The sequence below is a fragment of the Cololabis saira genome, chromosome 21 (genome assembly GCF_033807715.1).
Source record: "Cololabis saira isolate AMF1-May2022 chromosome 21, fColSai1.1, whole genome shotgun sequence".
NCBI classification, from domain to species: domain Eukaryota; kingdom Metazoa; phylum Chordata; class Actinopteri; order Beloniformes; family Belonidae; genus Cololabis; species Cololabis saira.
The window spans coordinates 29,940,456-29,964,725 of NC_084607.1; the positions used below are offsets into that span (position 1 = coordinate 29,940,456).

At 41.3% G+C, this 24,270-nt stretch overlaps 1 protein-coding gene across 2 annotated transcripts; it reads right to left on the reverse strand.

The window, feature by feature from the left end:
- Window positions 1–7,584: 7,584 nt before the first annotated feature.
- On the reverse strand, window positions 7,585–23,325 carry ldlra (low density lipoprotein receptor a). Of its 2 annotated transcripts, XM_061711065.1 has the most exons (18): window positions 23,117–23,325; window positions 20,511–20,636; window positions 20,300–20,422; window positions 18,625–19,005; window positions 17,073–17,195; window positions 16,857–16,979; window positions 16,618–16,737; window positions 16,278–16,403; window positions 15,437–15,608; window positions 15,120–15,347; window positions 14,915–15,033; window positions 14,649–14,788; window positions 13,597–13,738; window positions 12,065–12,208; window positions 11,101–11,439; window positions 9,433–9,513; window positions 9,170–9,333; window positions 7,585–9,051 (listed from the first exon to the last, which is right to left on the reverse strand). In XM_061711065.1, the coding sequence occupies exons 1-18, from the start codon at window positions 23,169–23,171 to the stop codon at window positions 8,995–8,997; spliced, it is 2,763 nt and encodes a 920-aa protein (XP_061567049.1). In that variant the 5' UTR covers window positions 23,172–23,325; the 3' UTR covers window positions 7,585–8,994. The 2 variants fall into 2 exon arrangements, with proteins under 2 accessions (XP_061567049.1, XP_061567048.1); XM_061711064.1 differs by having other exon boundaries at window positions 16,857–17,195.
- Window positions 23,326–24,270: the final 945 nt, after the last annotated feature.

The following is a 24,270-nucleotide window of genomic DNA, read 5'->3' on the forward strand; positions in this document are numbered from 1 at the left end:
ATTAAACGTATATTATATTTGCAAAACATTAAACACAATGATTGAACACGTCTATATTTTGTTAAGAACAGAGACTGTTGATGTTTTTAAAAAAAGGCTCAAGACCCGTCTCTTTAATCAGGCTTTTAACTGACTCATTTAACTCTTATACATTTTCTATGCTCACCCCTATTTTTATTGGATCTTACTACTCTGTTTTATATTAATCTTTAGTTTATCCTGTTTTATCCTGTTTTATTATCTCATTGTTTTATCTTAATGTTATATTTATATATTTTAGTCGTTATTTATGGTCTATTTTATACATTCTATTGTCTTATTCTCTTAGTTTCTAATGTCTTGCCTTCTAGACATACTTTTAGGATTTTTTCTTAATGTTCAATGGGTTTGAAATGATGTGCAACTCAAAACATCACAAAAATATGGAAACGAGTAATTTTTATCCACAGGAAAACAATCAGAAGAAAGCATCAATGGTTACAGTCTGTAGAGTTTGATTGTAACTTTTTCTTGTGTACATCATCTCCAACCATTCTTATCTTTTAGTTTCTTCTTTATCTTTCTTATCTTTTTTTATCTTTTAGTTAGCTGTGCCTTAATCTTGCTGATATAACACATACATTTCCCGCAGATCCCACAAAATGTAAATAATATTAGAGATAAATAAAGTCTGTTTGAGATCAACAACTCACATTAATTTACTGGAAAATATGTTTACTCATGTAGGAGGACCTGAGTGGGTGAAGTCATGTGATGCAAGAGGCCTGAGGCCATGTGAGAAGTTTTGTTAAGTTTTTTTCTTAATCTACTGGTTGTTTTTAAATCTGAACATCCTCGGTAAACACAGGAGCAAGCCATTAGGTGTTTCAAGTTATGGACTGATGCAGGAGGTGTAGTTGTAAGTGTATTTGCATAATGGGAAATAGGCTTCATCCTTAGCTTACCACATTACGTTTGGGTACAGATATCCATGCCAACCCTAGGAGGCACTAATACAAACATGTATCTTATCAAAATGAGGGGGAGAAACTCAGCTAGAGGTTTATACCAAGAATTGACACCCAAACAAAACAAAACTCAAATCCCTTGCAATTATATGGACATGCAGCAAAAACAGGAAAACAGCACATATTCACGTTCGTGCATCTGCAAGTTTCACTACTTCAAAATAGAGAAGAACTGTAAATAGTTTGTTGTTGTGTTCCTGTGTTTGATTCTGCATGTTGTCTGTGTATATTTTACATTTCTTCTGTTAGTAACACAGCTGTTCCAGTTGGAGTCAAACCTGAGTTCTGCTTCATGGTCTCATTTAAAATCCACAAAGAAACTGTATAAAGGTGTGAATGAATCTTCAAAATATGTCAAAAACAGTTGTAATAACATGAAATGAAAAACCATAATGATATGTCAGTTAAATGAAATTTGGTTTCTGGATTCCTGAGAATTTGAATGGCACATATGGAGCTAAAATGTTTTCAAATGCCACCTTTAGTGGTTCCACCGGAACATATCTGTGTTAAAGGATTTTGAAACCTGCTCAGGCTGTGTTTTTGAGCATAAACGTTTGTACTTTTACTCATCAGATATTACTTTATTTTGTTCAAAGTTATCCCCCCACCCCCCCTCTGGTCATCCCCCTGCTGCTTCCACATGCCTGCTGTGTGCTGCTGAGGTCCCTGACTCCCTCCCTTATAAGCCAGGTCCTGCTCAAGGTTTCTTCCCTCGTAAAGGGGAGTTTTTCCTTGCCACTGTTCGGCTTAAGGCTTTTCTCCCACTATGGGAGTTTTTACCTGCCATTGTTTATGTAATAATTGCTCGGGGGATTATATTTATATTTATAATTATATTTATGTTTATGTTCATGTTCTGGATCTCTGGAAAGCGTCTAGAGACAACATCGGTTGTATTAGATGCTATATAAATAAAATGTAATTGAATTGAATTGAACTCAACGTCTTGATTCTGACACTTCTTCTGTAATCTTGCAAGTTTTAGTTTGTTGTTTTTGTTGTTTTTATACCAAGATTATGCATAAACCCTCATACTTGTGAAGATGTACTCCATTTGTTTTGGGTAAGTCATTTCAGATGTGAGGCAGAAAAGATAGACCTGGCAAAACAAAGTCTAGCAGGTTAAGGAATACATCGCTATGATGCGCTGGGATGCATCTTCAGTGATGTTTATGCGGTTTTGGGTCTTACAACATCATACTGCTTTACCCAGGTGACCCAGCTGGGGAGATCAAGTCCCAGCTTGCACCCCAGCAGCAACAAGCCAAGGGGTTCCCCTCTTCCTGCGGCTTCAGTGATGGACCGTGTGGCTGGCCTCTTTACTGGTCCAGACACATGATGACATAGCTTTGTAGAGGTTCCCTCTGCCCAGGAACCCTCGGCTGCCAACTTTAATGCCTTAACAGCGTGCCTACCAGGGTTCCTACACCCCTCCACCAACTCTTGATACTTGCTTATCTTCCTCTCGTGGGCCACCTCGGTGTGTTCCCCCCAAGGCACAGTGAGTTCCCATAAGATGGTGTTCTTGGTTGAATCTGAGAAGAGTACTAGGTCGGGGTGGGGTGTTGTGTGGGTGATGTGCCCTGGAAATCTCACCTGCACCCATCGGTCAGGGCGTTTGGACAGCTGCTGAGTAGCTGTTCCAAGGTTCCCCTCCCTCCACGCTGAGGACAGGCGGGCGCCTCAATTTTGCCCCATATGTGGAGGTTGGAGGGGCTTGGTAAGGTGTCCGCCTGGATGAAAAAGGAAAGGAAAATCTTCCTTTGTACCACTTTCCCCCACCTTGTCCAGGCTCCTTGTTGGCGCTGCCCCACTACCCTGCAAACCCATGTTTCTTGAGAGCACCTCTCCCAGCAGGAGTTTCTACCTCTCCTTTCCGGTGGCCTTGCCGACATGCTTGCTCAACAAAAGGCTGAGGCCCGCTTGTCCAACTGCAATGGTCCTAACAAGGGTCTCCTGCCTCAGGCGGGACTCTGCCACCAGCAGTTCTTCCTTGGGGTCCCACTTCCTGCCAAGGCGGATCTCCATTCCCGCTGCTGCTATCTTGGGGTCCCTAGAGTCCCTATACTGGATGGCCTCTCTTGTTGTCAGGACTACAACATCCTCACTGAGGGGAGTTGTAGGGCAGTTGACGTGCCATATAATGCAGCACCGCTCAGGCTTCTGGGAAGCCGAGGCATCTTCGCAGGAAGCTGCCAATCCTCCTCTCCTGACCCTCCACGTATGACTTTGGGAACTCATACAAAAGCAGAGGCCACAAAATACCGGGCAAGACCGTATTAACTGCTGCAAAAATTCAGACTCTTGAGGGTTAAATATGTACAGTATGTATGGTTCAATTTTCTATTTTTTGCCTGCAGATATTTCACAATAACCACAGAACACACTGTTCCTTCAGAGAGGTACACCGAGGCCCAGCATAAACTCTGGGATGTTGGTCAACAAAATGGGAAAAAATGCCAAGTGGGGTGTTTGAAGGTCACGTACTTCATGTAGTACTTTGGTCATAGTCAGTAAATCCATTGAGCAGAGTGTTCCCTTCAAATGAGGTTAGTTTCTCCTAGACAAAACTTTGTCTGAACAAAGGTCAGTGACTCTGGAAACACGTCACACAGAAAGCTGCTGTGGGTGAGGACAAGACATTTCACTTTGTGAGATTATACACGTCAAATAGTGGGTGAAACGTTTTGGAATATGTTCAAAATGTGTAGTACTTGTATGAAAGTGTAAAATTGTAATAATGACCATTTTCATTTTTTTTTATTAACCTTTATTTGTACAGGTAAAGCTCATTGAGACCCAGGGTCTCATTTACAAAAGAGACATATTTTAGGTAGGTTCATGACCTACAGAAATGTGACCGGATGAAAGGAACACCAAATTAGAGTTTCACACTACTTAAAAAGACACCTGAATCTAAAGCTGGAGTCCAGACAGAAACAATCCCAGCACTGGACAGAAAACACCGGTTTTACAACCAGCAGGAAGTGACTGGAATGTTCTGGTCAGTGTCCTTACCCATTGATGGTGAAATTAATGATTAATGAATTGAAATAAAGCTCGTCATTGAAAAAAAAAAGACTTTTTCTGCCATCTGTGCAAAGAGAAACAAACTGTACCAAAAATCAGGGGCAAAGCAGGAGAGGATCACACAGATTCATAAAGCTACACACTGATCATCATAGTAATTCTTAAAATAAAACAATAATAATTAATAATTGTTCATCTTTTTCTAGAAAACCTGAGAGTTGTGATGTTTTTTGTTTATCCTCAGGTGTAACGATCCACCAGATAATCTTTTCATTCTTTTTATTTATTCATCCAGACTTACATGCAACCTGTATAGGAGCAGTTATTATAATTAACAAAGACTACAACCAAAGCTAACTGTGAGAACATCATCCAGTTAACGGAGAGAAAAAGACAACTAAAAATGTATTTTATGAAATACAACCAAACTAAAATGATCAATGCAAGACTAACTGGAATGAAGTAGAATTGCAGGTAAAATTTACTTCGTTTTTCGTTTTTGTTTCGTACCTTGTTTTTTCTTCTTATAATTGCAGCTTCATCTTTCTAATTACAAAGTATTTCTCTTTAATTTATAATTACTCAGAGAAAGAATAAAGGATCTTTGGCATTGTTGATAGGATTCTTTCATCCTATATTTTTTTGTGTATCTGTAAGTAAAAACCTCGAAAAACTAAAACTAAGACTAAAATGAAACTATAAGGCACATTTTCAAATCTAAACTAAACTAAAACTACTGATGTCCTAGTTTAAGCAAATAAAAGTAAACTATATTAATCAAACAAACTATTAAACAATTCAAACCTATTATAACTTCATATAGGACCAGGTCCGATGACTGAGACACATCCGGGTCAGATCGGTCTCAAAGGCTTGAATTAAGGCAGCTGGACTTGAAGATGTCTCAGTTTCCGTCCTCATTTGGATGTGTGGCACCCGGGTGGATGGACGGTGGGACATTTTCAAAGATGCATCAGATCAGTCGTTTGAGAACCAGCCCAAATCATCAGCCCTCCACTGTCGTGCTTCAGAATGAGATATTTTACCTGATATGCTGTGTTTATCTTTATATCTTTATATCCTTTCTCAAATTTTCCATTAAACGGAAAAAAAGTAAAGCAAATATTTGATTAAGTTATTTTTGTTTTTTGAAAAACTTGAGAAAAAAACGACCTAGTCCATTATTTTAGAAGGGTGATGATATGTGTTGATGTCCTTGAGGGTGTGTTTACCTAATTTAGATACCTAGTAAAGTGCAGGTAAGGATTCTAATGATGATGTTTATATGTTGATATCCCTAAATCACTTGAATTGAGAAATGTTGTCCCTTCTCTTTCACCCGATTGTTTGTAATCTATAAACTGTTTGTAAAACCTTTCTTTCCTCCACAATCACACCAGTACGACCGAGTATTAGGGCCAAACTAAGACAAAAAAAATTGGAAATTACGTATAAAGTCATAATGTTGCAAGAATAAAATCATAATAGAATAAAGTCGTAATATTATGAGAATAAAGTCGTAACATTATGAGAATAAAGTCGTAACATTACGAGAATAAAGTCGGAATATTACGAGAATAAAGTCGTAATTTATGAGAATAGTCTATTATGAGAATAAAGTCGTAATATTATGAGAATAAAGTCGTAACATTATGAGAATAAAGTCGTAACATTACGAGAATAAAGTCGGAATATTACGAGAATAAAGTCGTAATTTATGAGAATAGTCTATTATGAGAATAAAGTCGTAATATTATGAGAATATAATTTATGAGAACTCTAACAGGAAGAGCAGTCTTCTCCTTGTGTTAAAATGAGGAATATTGAGCATCTTTTGAAGTTATATTTATATATGTATAATATATTTAATATTACGACTTTATTCCCACAATATTACGACTCTATTCTCAAAATATTACGACTTTATTCTCGTAATATTATGACTTTATTCTCTTAATTTTACGACTTTATTCTCATAATTTCCATTTTTTTTGTCTTAGTTTGGCCCTAATACTCCGTCGTACACCAGTGAGTATGTGTTGTTGGGGCTGTAGATGGGGCAGTGTTAGGGGCTGTTGTCTCGTCTAACAGCACGTGGAGTGATCTGAGGATCAAATTACCCACGTTCCCATTGGAGGAGAAGCGCTGTTCCGTCTGACCCATGGCCGCCCCACGGCGTAGGTTATCAGCTCGACACTTCCACTCTCCCTCAGCCTTGAACTTTGCACCTGGCATGTGTGCAGTATTGGTGGGCTCGACAACACGTGATCCGGCTCACAGCTGTCTCTTGTGCTGAATGTTGTGTTTTCCACAAAACATGGATTTATCAAACAGGGCAAAGGGAAAATAAGCATTGTGGCTACTTTCATCCAGACTACGTGATTTCATTTTACCTGACCTTTTAACTGACTATACAGTTCTTTTGTTAACCTTTCCAACTGAAATTTTTTTTTTCTTGTGTAGGAATTTCCTGTTTTAAAAGACAACATATATTGCCACAAATTTACTTTCAATATGTTTAAAAGAAAACTGTCTTCTCCCATTTTTACGAAAGTAAACTCAATTTTCCGCCAGAAAAATACAATAACTACCATGTAAATTAAAAGGTAAATATTTAAATTTTACTTTACAAGGGTCTACTTTTTGTTGTGAAATAAAAATCAAGGAGCAGCAATAACAGGCTGATTGTTCCAGTTTTCCCTCGTCTGATCTCACACTGAGAGAAACTCCGTGGGCTTGTTTTCGCTGTGACCCCCTTCTTTTTTAGGAAAAACCTTGCTTTCTAAGAAAAGCTCCAGGAGAAAAAAAAGGGGGGAGTGAGGAGGGGGACTCTGGTCTGTTTTTTTACCAGGCCAGTTTTGACTGCATACAAAAACCATATGTTCATGAAAACAACACAGAGAAATGTGAGACGCACAGTGTAGGCATGTGCGGTGTGTGGGAGGGAAGACGGAGGAAAAAATTACCGTTGCTGAGGAATCACCAAGTAAAACAGAGCAGGGGTTCACTTCGTTTGAGCGGGGTCATATTCCCACGGAGGAGCAGTTCGGATGGATGATTGTTTAAGAAAAATATGTTGTAGGTTAGGAGAGAAGCAAAAGAGTTGGCTAAAAGTAAAGAAACCCATTTCTGATGTTACAGAAATTGATCTGCAGCTTCCAGTATGAACCTCACCAGAGTTTGGTTTTATGGAATAAAGTTGATATGTTGATCACTTCATCCCTTATTCTTTACTTTTTCTAAGCAGCTTGACAAGAAAAGAACTGCTGTCCCATGTTAAGTTGGTAGATGTGCACACGGTCACTTCCACCTCTTAAAAGCAGCTTCATAATTGTTGTGATATTGGTGCCGTTGCCTCACCAACTAATACAACACAGAGATTTGCCTTTAAAAGGCTTGTAAGACAAATGAAAGCAGATTTAAGAAAAAAACAAAATATTTAATCCTGACTGGATAATAAATCTGTATTGCAACATTTACTTACAACAGATCACTGTGTCAGAAATAATTGAAAAAGCATGAAAAATTCAGTTTTCAAAAAAATCATTCAGAACAACTGACTGTAATAAATAGAAGCATTTATTTATAAACGGCTCATGTTGTATTTAACAGCTAAAACATCATTAACAAAACCAGTTAAGAACAAATATGTACATTTATGAACATGATATTTACATTCTTATTCTGTAGTTGCCAATGATTGAAAGAAAATGGCAGCAATAGTGGTTGTCTGTGCTTCTCTCGCTCCCAGCGGTGATTAACCGCCGCACCGAGAAGGTCTGATGGCCGTAACCGTGCCATGGATGCAACACTAACTCATCCTTCATCATCTTGATTTAATACAAATCCACCGACTTCACAATAGCACCAACATCAATATATAAGGCAAATATTTTGTTAAAAGGCATCTGCAGAGATCTGAAACATTGGCATGGCGAGAAGAGCACTTTCATCAGGAATGCAAGTATAAGACAAACGGGTCCTGAGGGAGCACGTACACACACAGGCCTTGGTGTGGAGGGTTAGACTAGGCCCGGTCCGACACACATGACTGCACTAAAGCTTTTCAGCCTTTAAGGAATGTACTGCTCCTGAAAAAAGGGTGGGGGGGATATAAAGATTACTGTACAATCCAGGAAGAGCCGATCAGCCTGGAGACGCTGTTGAGAAGCTGCACACAACCCCATGGATCAAAAGGATCATGTTGGATCTGAAGTCTCGGACGGCGTATATATGTCGAAGGCACAAAGGCAGCATGAACTATCTCCTCAGCGGTGATTTCCAGTCCCTTTAAATCACGGCTTTTAACACTTACTGAATCAGTTGCCAGTGTGAAACTCAACATTTCACACATACACTGTTTATGGGGCGCACCGAGGTCACAATGGTTAAACCTAGCGTCTGAACTAGCATCGCAGGTGCTGACAAAAGTCACTGCAATAAATATATCACCTCACTGTCAGCAGATCAGCTCTGAACAGAAGACTAGAAATCATAGACAGTTGTATGAAGTAACCGTCTCCCTCCACAGGCTTACCAATTAGATCATTTACCACTCTCAATTTAAATTATAAATAGTGCACAATATAATAATCCATCAACAGATTGTCTCTATTAGAATAATATTTACAAAATGTTTCATGAAATCAGTCCAAATCAAGTTGAAAGACTTGACCTTTGAGAAATCTTCACAATAATACCACTCTTTCTCCACGTCAAACAATCATTTTTAAGCTTGAGTATCATGTATATGAAAATGAAATGAGAAGATCACGGAGGAAAAAAACACTGTTGTGCATTCAGATGAAGATTTTTCACTGCAGAGCGCTTGTTTGTGGGATGACCGTGGCTCAGTGTTGCCAGATACAGACTATGACTGCTATATCTTTGTGCTGTGAGGTAAAAATGTTGAAGGACTTTGAATGTAGCTCATCACCGAGGCTCCTCCCTCCACTCAGTTCTCAATAAAAATGGGATTGTCTGCTTCTTCATCCAAGCTCACTATTTGTTTCTGACAAGACACAGGATTGAAAAAATATTAGACACAGGAGACGTTGCAGCACATGTTTGCTCATTACAGTAAGATACTACTGTGATTTTTAATGTAATGTTTCACGTATCAAGCTTACTTTTGGGTAGGCGTAACCGTTAGGACTGTGGCTCCTCAAAATGTGAACCTGGTCCTCGGTGGTTTTCTGGTAGACGGGGTTGTCGAAGCGCATGGTGTTGGTGCTCTTCAGCCGGTAGTTCCTCCACAGCAGCGCACCCCCAGCAGCCAGCAGGCAGAGCAGAGCTGTTTGAGAGACAGAGAGGGGTGATGCACGGTAGTTGGTGGCTGTAGTTGATATTAAAATGTGGCATCTGAGCAGCAGCGCCGGCAAACACCACTCACCCAGAGGTAAGAGGAAATAAAGAGCTACTGGGGCCGTGGAGGTGGTTTCAGGTAAAGCTGCAGCAACCTCATGCCGGTTATCTGAGGTAAACACAAGACTGTAGGTTAATGACACATAAAGCTGACCTGAACCCAGGGGGGGGGGTGGTGTGAGCGGTGATCTCAGCAAAACAGAAAAATGCAAAGTCACCACTAGGGCTGGGCGATATATCGAGTATAGTCCATGTATCTCGGCTGTACAAAATTACTACCATATTTTCTGCACTATAAGGCGCACCTAAAAGCCTTTAATTTTCTCAAAAACCAGCAGTGCGCCTTATAATGCAGTGCGCCTTATATATGATCATTACGGTAATTTCTGTTACTGTAGTCAGGGGGATTGTGTGTAATGTAGTTGGTGTCGCCGAAGTAATGGCGCTAAAAACGTCAGGAATCGTCACAGACGTTCAAGACAACAGCAGCGACGCTGACTCGCATAATGGCGACTTTGACGAGACGGAGAAAAAGCTGGTTTTTATTTTGTTAATAAAGTTTGACATACGGTACTTTTCTTCTTGTTTTTTTTTTTTGGAATTTGCTGTAGGATTTTGTAGCATTTCCTGTAGTGCAGCTCCATCAGGTAGATATTTAACTCAACCCCAGCCACTATAGTATGGTATTTTACCAGATATTTAGTGCGCCTTATAATGCAGTGAGCCTTATAGTGCGGAAAATACGGTATATCGTGAATATTCAAGTATACATTGTCACGCATTTGCTTTTGCGGGCATTAAATTACAGGCTTTTCTCACTCTCTCGTCTCGTCTCGTATCTCCTTCTCAGAGACATCTCATCCGCGCGGTTGCTACGTGCGACGGACTCTTTTCAAACCACACTGGGACGGTTTAGTAAAGACGGGAGGGGATGTTTTCTCCTCGCACGGCTCTCCGGAGAGCCGAGGAGCCGCTCAGTGCGACAAGCGCCGGCGCGCCGCCGAGCCTTTCTCTTCCACAGCTGAGAAACGTCAGTGTTGCTTAAATGTGGCCACATGAAATCAATCGCTATCATCGAAACAAAGTCAAACAAGACTATATGACGTCATATTTCTAAAAGTAAGTGAAAGTGATGCAAAGTAAAGGAGGAGAGGATGAAACATTGCAGTCCCTACAACTACATTAGTCTGAATATAAAGGTGCTCTAAAAGCCCTCCTGCTCAGAGCAGCTCATCCTGGTAAAACCAGGTAAAACCTGGTAAAACCAGCTCATCCTGGTAAAACCGGGTAAAACCAGGTAAAACCGGGACCAGAACATGTTCTTAGCAGATGTTCTTCAGACGGGAGTCAGAGAGATGCAACGTGCACTTTCTGTTTTGAAATGACACTTTTTATGTCTGTGCCACTCACTGCTTAGTAACTGTTTAATAAATACAGTTTTGATAAATTTGACTTATTCCCCCTTTTTGCATGAAAGTTATTTAAAATTAGCATATATTAATGCAGTATGAACAAGAATGTTTTAATGTAGACGTATAGAATCATCATACTGGTGTGATTGTAGCATCAAAGTGTTAATTCAAGGCTAAGGCAAAATATCGAGATATATATCGTGTATCGTGACATGGCCTAAAAATATCGAGATAATAATAAAAGGCCGTATCGCCCAGCCCTAGTCACCACTGAGAAAACCTGCCTGGAGAGGTGGCCGGAGCCTCTGCGGTGGTCTGCAGGACGCCAGGCTGCGCTGTCTGGAGCCCGGGGGCCTCTGGTGGAGGTAAAGGTGTGGTGGCCCTGACCGGGGGCCGGGTGGTCCTGACCGGGGGCCGGGTGGCCGGCTGCACCGGCTTGGGAGGGGCCCTGGTGATGACGGCCGGCGCCGCTGCGCTGGTGCGGGCGGCCGGCGCTGCGGCGGTGGTGCGGACGCGAGGCTCCAACGTGGTCCTTACTGGGGTTCTGTGTGTCACGGGGGGCCGTGGTGGAGGGGGGGTAGTGGGAGCCTGAGGCTGTGGAGGAGCTGCCGTAGTCGGCACAGCTGGTGACGGACAGAGACAGAGGAGTTACAGATATGGGTACAATACAAGAATCACATCAGAAAGGAGGTTCATACTACCAAGGGTGAGAACAGGTATGATTCAGATAACTTTGTTTTACAGAGCCATGGTTGGCTGGAACTCTATACCAGTTTATATTTCTCATGCAGGTAGCAAAGAATGGTTTAAGTTTCAGTTGAAACAATATCTTTTAAAATGAATGAAGATTTGTCATTTAGAAGGAACAAAGTGAAGGTTGAATAGAATTATAGGTAGTGTAAACCATATCATAATAAAGGTGAAAAGTGGTCAAATAATTCTAGATAAAGTCATTTCAGGCAGCTATTGGTTATGAAGGTGTTTTATTTGATTTGATTTCTATGTATGTATGTCAGAGAATGATGGTGATTTAGTTATCCTCTGTATAGATTGTGATTAAGGGAGTTGTGTTTATTATTGTTTTGTTTTGTCATGTATAATTTATGTCTGTTATGTATTAAGTGTTAATTTGTGTGTTGTGTGTCGGACCCCAGGAAGAATAGCTAATGCTGTGGCTAATGCTAATGGGGATCCTAAATAAAACAAACAAACAGAAACAACTACTATTATTACTGAAGATGGTCTCACCAGGCACACACGACCTCATGTCCCTCGCCAGCATCATGTGGTCCGGGCAGACGCAGGTGTATTTGGGGGGGTGTCTGCCCACTTGGGGGGCTGCAAGGCACATGAACTCACAGCTGCCATTAGATACGCCACACCAGTCCCTCCCTGCAACAGAAGAAGGTTCATTTCAGCTGTGTCACAGTCGGACCGACTCCAGCCAGTGGGATCGATGTCCGTCTCTCAGAACCAGGACAACCCAGCAACCGGCTGGAAAACAGCTAGGGCTGGGCGATATATCGAGATTTTAATATATATCGATATATTTTCAAACGCGATATGGTACGAGACAATATCATTTATATCGAAACATTTTTTTTTTTTATGATTTTGATATAGTGCCAAATTGACTTTAATGTTTTATTTGAGATTTGCACAAATGTTTTGTTATTTGCACAACTATCAACCTCAGTGGAAAAGTCTGCCTGTTACTGTCTACATTGTATTAATTGCACAGTGTATTTTAATTTAATTGTTATGCAGGAAAAGGATATTTGTTTTATTTTATTCAAGAAGAAAAAATGAAGCTAACAGAGATGCTATGCTATAATGCTTTGGGGGAAACCCCAATTATGGCACAGAAAAAATATCGATATATATCGAGTATCGCCATTCAGCTAGAAAATATCGAGATATGACTTTTGGTCCATATCGCCCAGCCCTAAAAACAGCCAACACTCAGTTTTAACTTTGATTTCTCTCTTTGTGACTAACTTTAATAACTTATCAAACTCAAATGGCGAGTAAACTACTTGAACCATGACGGATTTAGATGCAAACTCGTATTTCCCTTTCAGGCAGATGGTGGGAGCCTCTTATGAAGCGCTACGGTGGTTTATCCAAACCACTAAAGCGTTGAAGCTTAAACAGGTGCTAAATACCACTAAGACAAAGCCTGTTTTGGTGCAATAAAGTAGATAATATAGTCGCTATGTAAAATATCACCAATGCAAACGAACACCACAATCTATCAAGAGCACTTATTCAGGAATGTCAGCAATTTGAAGAAAAAAAAAGAGCTGGGAGGAAACTGGAAAGACAATGAAACCAAAGAAGTGCTGGCTGCTCGTCGTCAGCGATGGTCAACAAAACTCATGACTCAAAAAGTCTTTGTCTACGATCATCAACACCAAAGTATGGGAGGTCAAGAGGTCTGACAGGCGACAGCCGTTGGCAGGTTTCTGACCCCGGGGACGTACATGGATACAGGAATACGGGGTGAGACACAGGTGACAGGAGCAGCCAGCAGGGACTGAACATGATCTGATGTATTCTGTTGAACCCAGACGAGTACGAACGCTGGCTCGTGCTCAGGTAATGGTATTCACAGCTCTCCCCAAAGTGTCTGTTTTCTCTCTTCCACTGTGAAAACTCATGGAAACCAGCAGCGCTGGAAAATACCTAATACCTAATAAATGATCATCGTTGACCTGATTTTTCGACCGTTTACAGCGGCTCTTGTTTGAGTGTGAGGAGACTAGTACGGTGCAAGTTACCAGAAGGCTGCTTGAGGTTGTGGTAGAGGATGATGTCCTCGGGGGATGACAGGTGCTCGGCCACGGGTGCAATGCCCTCGCCAGTCAGCCTGTTAGCACTGAGGATGGCATTGTTGCTCACATCTGTCCAGAACACCCTTTCCTACGAGAACAGGAGCAAAGAAGCTTGAACATTTGATAAATTGGGGAAAGAAAAGCTGCTTCTATTCTATTCTATTCTATACTCAGTACTGGAGTTGAGGGGGGATGAGGGGGGATGGCATCCCCCCCTGAAATAAAAACATTCAAAATCATCCCCCCTGTAAAACTGCCATCCCCCCTTTCCATCCCTTATGTCATTTCATCAATGAATGTGGTTTTACTGCTATTTCAACATTTAGAGTCATCACCAGAAAAATAACACCAGAAAAATAACTTATTTGACAATTTTCACCCGTTTCAAGTAAAATTTCACTTCTGCCAAAATCTGCCAGTGGGACAAGATTTATCTTCTTATTACATGCAAAAAAATCTTGTTCCACTGGCAGATTTTTCTACTTATTTTAAGTGAAAATCTACTTGAAACAGGTGAAAATTGTTGTTTTTTCCAGTGATGAGTCTTGTTTTAAGTGTAATGAGATGTTTTTACTAAAATGAGACATTTTAACTAGAAATAAGACAAATATTCTTGTTAAGATTTTGAGTTTTTGCAGTGATCCATTTTACTTATCCTGTGAAGGACAGAGTCATATTGATAAGTTCAGAAAAGTGTTTTTTATTGTTGTGTTTTGATGTATTCTATGTAAGCCCAGTGGATATTTAAAGCTTACAGAAGGCTGCATTTAACTGCTGCTATGTCATTCCTGCAGTATTTCTGCAGGTGTTTTGGCCAGTGCTATTATTTGTAATATATTATATTATTTGTAATCAGCACAAATGATCTGTCCCCATATGATAAAATCCACCATCCCCCCTGATCTTTTTTTACAACTCGAGGACTGTCTATACTTATATTTACACTTGCAGCGAGAGGTTTATCATTAATTTGGGCATGCCCGCTGGTAAGTATCCACCTCAAACACGGTGAGTCCCAGAGGGTGAGCCAGCTTGTGCTCGTCGATGATGAGGGTGCGCCGGCCCCCGCCCTGCGCGTCGATACTGGAGAGCGTGTGCAGCTTGGAGTCCACCCAGTAGAGCCGCTGGTTCAGCAGGTCTGAGGAGGAAGCCAGTGGGTTTCAGTCGGGGGTGGAGGGGTCAGACCAGCACCACCACTCGTAGGTATGCGCACATGAATAAATAAAGCACTTGAAACCGGAGGAACAGGAACGCTGGCGTTTACCGAGGGTGATGCCGTTGGGCCACACGATGTTGTCAGTGACCAGAGCCGTGCGGTCTCCTCCGTTCAGACCCGCCTTCTCGATCTTGGCTGAACTCCCCCAGTCAGTCCAGTAGATGAAGCTATGGAGTAGAGATAGTAGAATAAAAACCCTGACGGTAAACTCCCCGGAACGCTCTGAGCGCCGTGGACGGTCCCGTTGCCTCACTTGCTGTGGGGGTCGACCACGATGGCCCGGGGTTTGGACAGGTCCTGGTGGAAGAGCGTTTTGCGGCGGCTCCCGTCAGCGGTCACCACGGAGACGGTGCTGCGAATGCTGTCGGTCCAGTACAGGTTGCCGTGGATCCAGTCGAAAGCTATTCCCTCAGGAGCGTCGACGTCAGTGCCGATCACGATGTTGTGATGGGAGGAGTCTTCAGCCGAGTCCATGGAGGTTCTGGGTCAGAGCAGAGCAGGGGTCAGACAGCGGGAGGGGACGCTAACGGGCTAACGGGCCTCTGGGACTGAGTCGGCAGTCCTGCTTACTTGTAGATTTTCTTCTGGGACAGGTCTGACCAGTAGATCTCCTCGGTGGCCATGTTCATGTCGAGAGCCACCACGTTCTTGAGTCGAGGGATCACTCTGGTGTACTCACTCCTGTCCAGCGTCATCTTTCTGACCTCGTGTCGGTTCGTGAAGAAAAGGTACGCGATTGTACCTGCAAACAAAACCAAACTCATCTTAAATGAGTAATCTCGTCTCTCATCATCCAGGGAGAGGATGATGTAAAATGATTAAATACATCATTGCAGTGCAGAATAAAAGCAGCAAGCCTGTGCTTTAGGCCTGTGTTGAAAAAATCGATTTCCCAATTCTAAATCGATTCTCATATTAATTCCTAAAAATCGATTCATATGTCTAAAGATCGATTTTTTTTTTTTTTGGGGGGGGGGAATGTTTTGTTGGACACGAGAATAACTGGTGCCATGTTTTTGCCTTTAAATATGTTTAAAGGTATGAAAACATTAAAGTGTTAGGTTATAATTGCATAAATTGTCTATTTCATTACTTTATATACTGTCTTGGGGTTACATTTGTAAAAAAAGCTAAAAACCAAATGCTCAAAAATTAAAAACCAAAATAGACCGAAAATGGAACAAATAAAAACGGAATGTGGGAAAACACTAGTAGTAATATTTTGCATAACTACAGTCATATAATTCATGCAACAGCTCAAAAAACAGTTTTAATAACACTAACCCAAATCAATATCGGAATCGAATCGAATCGGATCGAATCAAATCTTGATAATCGATTCTGAATCTTAAGAATCGGAATCGAATCGATTCTTGACCTTTGAATCGATCCCCAGCCCTAGTGTGCTTACCGATGGCCTTGCAGGCTTTGGTTGCCGGGTCAACCTGGTAACCGTCCTCACACTCGCACTTGTAGCTGCCCATCTGGTTAATGCAGATTTGACTGCAGGTGTCCGGGTTGGCGCATTCATCGATATCTGATTCACAGAGGGGGGGAAAAGATTTTAATAATAAAGACAGAAATAAGAGTCCACAAAAATGACAAGTCCCCCAGTTATCTGCAAACCTGGAGACAGAGAAGAGTTTGCATCCCAGTGAAGAGGTTATTTGAATCATTTTTCGATGACTGAAGTCCATCCTAATTAGCCTGAGTGAAACAGTGTTTAACCGTGTTCTTCTGCTATGTCTCACCTTCACAGCGTTTTGTGTCGGCGAGTCTATATCCAGTTGGACACAAGCACTCGTAACCGATCTTCAGATCTTTGCAAATGTGAGAACAGCCCCCATTGTTGTACGTGCACTCATTGGAGCCTGCAGAGAGAAGAGGACATACTTCGTTTTTCCGGGGACATTCACGAAGCACAACTCTGAAGCTGCGGAGACTTTAATTAGATACACGGAGCAGTAATTAAACAGGTCTTTGTACTCACCACATTCCCTAAGAGGCTCATCTGACCAATCCCTGCAGTCGCGCCGGCTGTCACACACCCTCTCCATGCTTATGCACTCTCCACTGCGACACTTGAACCTGGTCGGGCCATCGCAGTGAGTCACTGTGAATGAGACGTGGGAATAAACACACCGGGGTGAGATGATACGCTCACAAATCTGAGATTTTGCTCTTTTTTCGGGGATGAGGTGTGTACCGTTGACACAGCCGACTTCATCGCTCCTGTCTCTGCAGTCGTAGTGGTGGTTGCACTGGCGACTGCCATGGATGCACGTGCCATCGTCACATTCAAACTCATCCGGACGGCAGGTGGTATGAGCTGCAGGGATGAAGGTGCCGAGAGGAAAACTATATCAGGGCCGGAAACCAATCAATGAGCAAGAAGAGAGTTTGAATGATGCGATTGTGACCGCAATTTTTGACTTGGATTTGCCCAAAGCTAAACTCAGTGTTCTGGCTTTTGCTTCCTTATTGGCTCGACGGGGTATCACACTTAAAGGAGCTTGAGGCTCCTTTTAAGAAATGAGACTCTCTAGCGCCACCCTTCGCCACGACGGCCGTTGGGGGTACTGCAGCCAACAGTGAAGCCGGCACGGGAGAACGGGGAGAACGCACATGCAGCGTCATGTGACGTCACATCCCCAGCCCAGCGCGGGAAATTCGGGACCGAATTGCAGCACATTTTGCAGCACACAGCCTGTTCAAGGCAAAGGAGAGATACACTAGAGGACTCATTCTTTTTGGTTTGGAACGCTTCATCTGACATTATTACTAGAAAACTTAAAACGTATACGCATTTTTTTCATAAATCCTGCCTCAATTCTGCCTCATGCTCCTTTAAATGGAAGGAGTCTGCACCTCCTTCTGTCTCACACTGGCTTAGAGAAATAATGTTATGCATGAATCTGGAGAAGATTCGATACACTATCTGGGGATCAGAGAATGCATTTTACAGATTGTGGCGCCCCATTTTTTGAGAAACCCACAACGGTAGTCTCTGAGTAGCTTCACCCCCCTTTTTTTATCTATTTAATTTTTATCTATTTTTCAATTCATTTGTTTATTTATTTACTTTCTCTCCCTTGATATATACAGGACTGTCTCAGAAAATTAGAATATTGTGATAAAGTTCTTTATTTTCTGTAATGCAATTAAAAAAAACAAAAATGTCATACATTCTGGATTCATTACAAATCAACTGAAATATTGCAAGCCTTTTATTATTTTAATATTGCTGATTATGGCTTACAGTTTAACATTAAGATTCCCAGAATATTCTAATTTTTTGAGATAGGATATTTGAGTTTTCTTAAGCTGTAAGCCATGATCAACAATTTTAAAATAATAAAAGGCTTGCAACATTTCAGTTGATTTGTAATGAATCCAGAATGTATGACATTTTTGTTTTTGTAATTGCATTACAGAAAATCACAATATTCTAATTTTCTGAGACAGTCCTGTATATTTTTTTCTGGCTGTGCCTTGTTGTTTATTAATCTAACTTCAATACTAATTTCAACAATACCAATATGCATTTATTCCTACTTTCCATACACTGTTGTCTGTAACTTTGCTATGCTGGATTTTTACATATTCACAATGTTGTGTTTATCTCTTGTGGTCAGCTGGGGTTGTTTGCTGGGTGGTGGCTGATCAGGAAAAAATCTTCCTCTTGTAAAGTGTTTGTTTTATTCATGACTTTTCATTAATAAAAAGACCTCTGAAAGAGAATGATGCGATTGGCGTACCACAGTTGAGTTCATCTGATCGATCTAGGCAGTCTGCATCTCCGTCACACTTCCAGCTGCCGGGGACGCACTCCCCGCTGGAGCAGTGGAACTCCTGGGAGGTGCACTGGTGGGCGGCGGGAGTCGGGGGGCTCTTCGTGCCGCAGTTTTGGGGCCACTCGTCCGAGCCGTCGAGGCAGTCTGCGTCGCCGTCGCAGGCCCAGAAGCGGGGAACGCAGACCGTGTTGTTGCACTGGAAGGACGTGGAGCTGCAGGTCACCGGAGGACAGGAGGCCTCGTCACTGCCGTCGTCACAGTCCGCCTCGTCGTCACACACGAAGGAGGACGAGACGCACTGGCCGTTGCTGCAGCGAAACTCGGAGTCGGTGCACTGCTTGGCAGCTGGAGAGAGAGAGGATGAAAACCTGATCAGATCAGTGGGACAACAGACGGATAAAGAGGGAGGCTGGACAGCAGACGTGTCAAGTAACGAAGTACAAATACTTCATTGCCTTACTTAAGTAGAAATTTTGGTTATCTACCATATTTTCTGGACTATAAGCCGCACCTGCATATAAGCCTCATCCGCTCTATTTAAAAAAAAGATATGCAAGCCGCAGATATTTATGTTGTTAGATTAGATATTTACTACATGTACAGAAGGATTTTGAACTTTAAATGATGTACATGTTTGTACCTAAATAGATCCTTTCCTAACATTGGCCTTTAACACGGCAGCAACTTTGCTGATTAAAACGGGACAGAACCAAGAGAAAATAACCAGTATTTATTTATCTATTTATCTGTTTGAAATCTGCTTCTATCTGCTAAAGAAGAAGTAGTGTATTCTTCTATGCATTTATTTTGTCTTAGTTTTGATTGTAATTCCGGTTAGAGCGCCCCGAGTGGTGGAAGAAAAGTTCACAAAATAGCCGCACCTTTGTATAAGCCGCACGGTTGAAAACCTATGAAAAAAGTAGTGGCTTATAGTCCAGAAAGTACGGTATACTTCACTGGAGTAATTATTTTTCAGACGACTTTTTACTTTTACTCCTTACATTTTCACACAATTATCTGTACTTTTTAGTCGTTACATTTTAAAAACAGCCTTGTTACTCTATTTCATTTCAGCCTTTTAAAAAAAACTATCCAGTTAAATTGCTCCATCCGGATAGAGTGAATTTGGTTGTGGTTGTTTCAGATGTTCTTGTCCAGTTTTGTTCTTACATCCGTTCCCTCAGATTCCTGCAACTAAACTTGGATGTACATTCCAATAAAGGTTAGGATAAATGATAACATGCCTCTGAAGTTTGACTTTTTGCACCATTACAATACTTATAGGCAACTAGTCATCATATCTCCTGCTCTCTGAAACACATGTTAATGCTCAATAGTACACATATATGCTTCTTTAATATATTTGCATTATACTAAGATGCACTCATTTTCAATGGCTTTTTTCCCCCTTACATTACTTTTACTTTTATACTTTAAGTAGTTTTGAAACCAGTACTTTTATACTTTTACTTGAGTAAAAAACTTGAGTTGATACTTCAACTTCTACAGGAGTATTTTTAAACTCTAGTATCTATACTTATACCTGAGGAATGAATGTGAATACTTTTGACACCTCTGCTGGACAGACACGAGGGCAGCTATGTTGAAAGAAACCCGACAGGACAAACCCCATGCTTACCGCAGCTCTCCTCATCAGATCCATTCTCACAATCAGCTTTTCCATCACAGCGCCAGCTGATTGGTACACAGTTGTTGTGGCGGTCTGCACAGCTGAACTCTGTCGGTTTGCAGGTTCTGGACACTGGACATAAAGAGACATAAGAAGTATTTTCACCATTCTGAGAGACGGGAGATGTGCAGGAACTACAGCCTGGTGTAAAGATACTCACAGCAGTTTCCAGGAAGTTCATCTGTGCCGTCTCCGCAGTCGTCATCGCCGTCACACGCCCACCTCACCGTGATACACTTCCCATTCCCACACTGGAACTGGTTTGACCCACATGTCGTCTGTGCATCTGTGGCAGGCAGATGTGAGAAATGTTTTATGTAGAACCTTAACCTTATTTAAAAAAACATTGAAAAGAAGGATGATTTCTTTATATCAAATTAATCAGAGGTGATGCTTGTTATGTTGAGTTGGGTATTTATTTAATTGGTGATTTGATTTGATTTTTTTAAGGATGAAGGTAACATGTAGATGCACCTTTATTTTTATTTATTTTTTTATTTTTTTGAGGAATTTTTGTTATCCCCATGGAGGCAAATTGTTTTACTGGCAGTCTTTTCTCTTACTTCTTGCTTTTATTTCATTACTTTAATTAATCTTTTTGAGGGTAGGCAAATAATAAGCTTTGCTTCAGCCTACACCTTTTTCGGTCTAGATGGTATTTGTATATTGGAAACTTTTTTGTAATGTTTTCTTTGATCAGTGTATTTGTTTTCTTGTTGTCATTTTTATTTTTATTTTTTTGTGATGTCATGACCGAAATGAACTAAACTAAACTAAAAAAAAAAAAAAAACATACAGCTGAGTCAACCAGATCCATCATACTTGTGCTAATTATTGATTTATTGATTGATTGGTTGATTTATTCCATTTTTCAGAGATTGATCTTGTTTAAAGATCATAACTAACTTCCTAACTGCCTTAAGAACCAGATTTTTCTCATCACTTTTGGTTCCTTCCAGCAGAAGCGATGAAGACAGTGCTAAGTGACCCCGCACCCCCCAGTCCCAACCCCCCATACAGACTCTAATTGGTTCTTCCGGTTCAGTCGCTTGACTGAATCCATTAAAAAGAGGCAGAAGATACCGGAGCTGCTTCCTCTGTCTCCAGGGACTGAAGACCCTGCAAGGCCAGCACTTTCTGACCGGGGTCAGAGCAGCTTCTTCAGAAAGCAGCTCAATCTATGCTTTTTTATGCCATTTTCATATCAAATATTGATATTTATGTATTTACACTTTCATAGCTGTGCCTGATAAGAATGAGTGTACAGACTCATAAATTATGCATCTTTACACAGCATCAGAAGTACATTTTAAAACCTTTATGGTCTCAGCGCAGCACTATCGTTCTCTTGTCTTATCCTTAAAAAACGATTATTTCTTTCAGCTTCTGTTGACTGGGGAAATTGTTTTACAGTATTTTGTATGACTCCATAATTGTAAAAGTGAGCAAATTTATTTCTTAATGACTTTACATCTGAGGCTGCGCATTATCGCCCGTGTTATAAAGATAACGATCACTTTGATACCGATATGTACCATCTTGACAAATTATTTCCGTCTTGGTAAAAAATGTAATAAAATACAGTCACACGTCCGGCACCAGGTGCTGAATCAAACTGTTCTTCTCTGAAACTGAATACATGTTGATAAACCCAAGTCCATGCTGCTTATTTACTTACAGGGCTTAAAGTTCAGCCCTTGAAAGACAAACTGGACTCAATGGCAGCGTTATTGATTGGGGGCAAATCATTGCTGGGAAAATAACAAATGTTCCCTCGCTCTCGCCTGGTGCCAGGTCGCTGACGTGTTCATCTGACTGGAAATGACCCAAATAATCTCTTCCTCTTGGATATTTTCTTCCATCTCATCTTCAAGGGCCCCCTAGCTGGCCAGACAGTTGAGTATAGAGTCATATGTATTAAATAAAAAGGCTGGTCAAAGGTTTCTCCTCAGTGTGACACAAATAAGGGGTATGTGTCCAGATCTATGTACAGGTGACAACCAGTTTCAACTTGTTTTTCCATCAAACAGACCAGTTTAAAACCACCGGACTGGGAAACAGGTCTGACTGGGACTTTATGAGTAACTGAGAGCTCAACCAAAACCAAAGGAATGCTGCTTAAACACAAGGTGTCTGTTTGAGCCTGAAGTGGAGGGTTCACATACATTTCAACAGTTGTAGCCACTTGCAGATTTGTAACACGTTAGTCAGATATGTGCACCTGTCATGCAGGATGCCATGGCTGGTTTCCACCGCTCTTTCTTTGCATCGATGAATAAGACTTTTTAGATTAACTATCTTTTTTAAATTATTATTATTATTTTTTTTTTTTTTTTTTTTGACACAGTCACTGTTCTCTCTGCTGACACCTGATTGGCTGCAGGAGCCGACGCGGGGCCGCTACAAGAAAGCGATGAAACATAAAGCGCGTCTTTCCAAAAAAAGAAAAGAGAGACAGAGAGGGAGAGAGGGAGAGGGGGGGAGAGAGAGAATAAAAGCGCTGCAACTGAAAGCTGAACTATTTCAGTGAAACGAATACCCTTATTACATTAAAAGTAGCCTAATAATAAACGAGACTATAGTGAAATATGAGACTGATCTCCTCCACATATTTCAATATGAACTTTATTCGACCCCATCCCCAAAAAATGAATAGATTAATATAAAAACAAACATTTCTATCAATTTCATCCATGCAATAATTTTTAAAACACAAGATAAGCCGGTACTACTTATTCTTACAAAGTTGCAGGTCTCTGAACTTACTTGAGTGAAGGAGACAGATGAGTAAGTGGATGGAGACGCAGCACAGCAGTCTCATGTTTCTGGGCTTCCCTGGAGCACCGACCCCTGAAGCTTTACCGGTCTCTGCCGAGCCGCAACGCCGTCTGCACCTGCAGAGTGATCGGGGATAGTGCGGGCTGCTGCTGCTGCTGCTGCTGCAGAGATGCTCCTGCAGGCAGATCTGACGAGGGAGGTCTGCACAATGTGCTGTTTGACAACATCTCCCCCCATTTCAATGTGGTCCAGCGGTGGGTGGAGCCGCGGGGGGCCCAGCACGGGGGAGGCGGGCTTCTGGGGTGGTGTGATTTCGGAGGTGCACACCCTCAACAATCGCGAGGCGGAGCCTGGAGGAGATGAGTTTCAAGGAGGATTTATGGTTCCGCGTTACACCGACGCAGATCTTACGGCGTATGGTGCGCGTCGCCGCGTACCCTACGGCGGAGGCTACGCCGTCGATTTAACGCGGAACCATAAATCAGCCTTCACTAGGAGTTTAACCCTTTCAGGATGTCCATCATTAGTGTCCGCGCTGATTTCATGGCATCTTACTTTTAAGAGCCTTGTAAATTATGTTCTTCATTACTGCACATTTGTGAAGTAAAACTTTCATGTGAAATGATCAAAAGGGACTCTGATAACTAAATGTCTCCACTTCCTAAAGTGAGGTAGTTACGACCCTCATAAAACGGTTATTATTACCAGAGGTTCAAAGTCTCTGGTAATAGACCAACTAATCCAAGTGAGTTTAGACTGAGATTAATGTCGGGGTAGGCGCGGAGATAAAGTACAACCAAAGATAACACTTAAACAATAACCTTGAACCAAGAAGAGTGTGACACTTTGATATAAATCAAATAAATAATTGAACTTCTGAGAACTTCTTTTTATTTCCTTTTTCTTTAATCTCTTGGGAAAAAATTATAGAAATTCACATTTGCTTTGGGTTACACTTGGTGAGAAGGTTCTAAGTATTTGTACAGACTTGATTAACTTAAACACTCAAGTGATTCAGTTCAGATCATTGCATTATTTTCAGAAGTGTATTAACACTTGAGCAACGGTTCTACTACATATACCCCATTAAATTTGTGGTTAACACAGAAAATGTGCTTTTTATTTTTTTAACTACAGTTAAA

Bases quoted from the DNA above. Each gene is read 5' to 3' on its own strand.
- ldlra (XM_061711064.1), bottom strand. From the start codon at position 23,171: ATGAGACTGCTGTGCTGCGTCTCCATCCACTTACTCATCTGTCTCCTT. The intron at 16,738-16,856 runs GTGAGTACAAAG...TTCTCTCTGCAG, and splicing joins TGAGCCTCTTAGGGAATGTG to GCTCCAATGAGTGCACGTAC. The intron at 16,404-16,617 runs GTGAGACATAGC...TCTGTGAATCAG, and splicing joins CGACACAAAACGCTGTGAAG to ATATCGATGAATGCGCCAAC.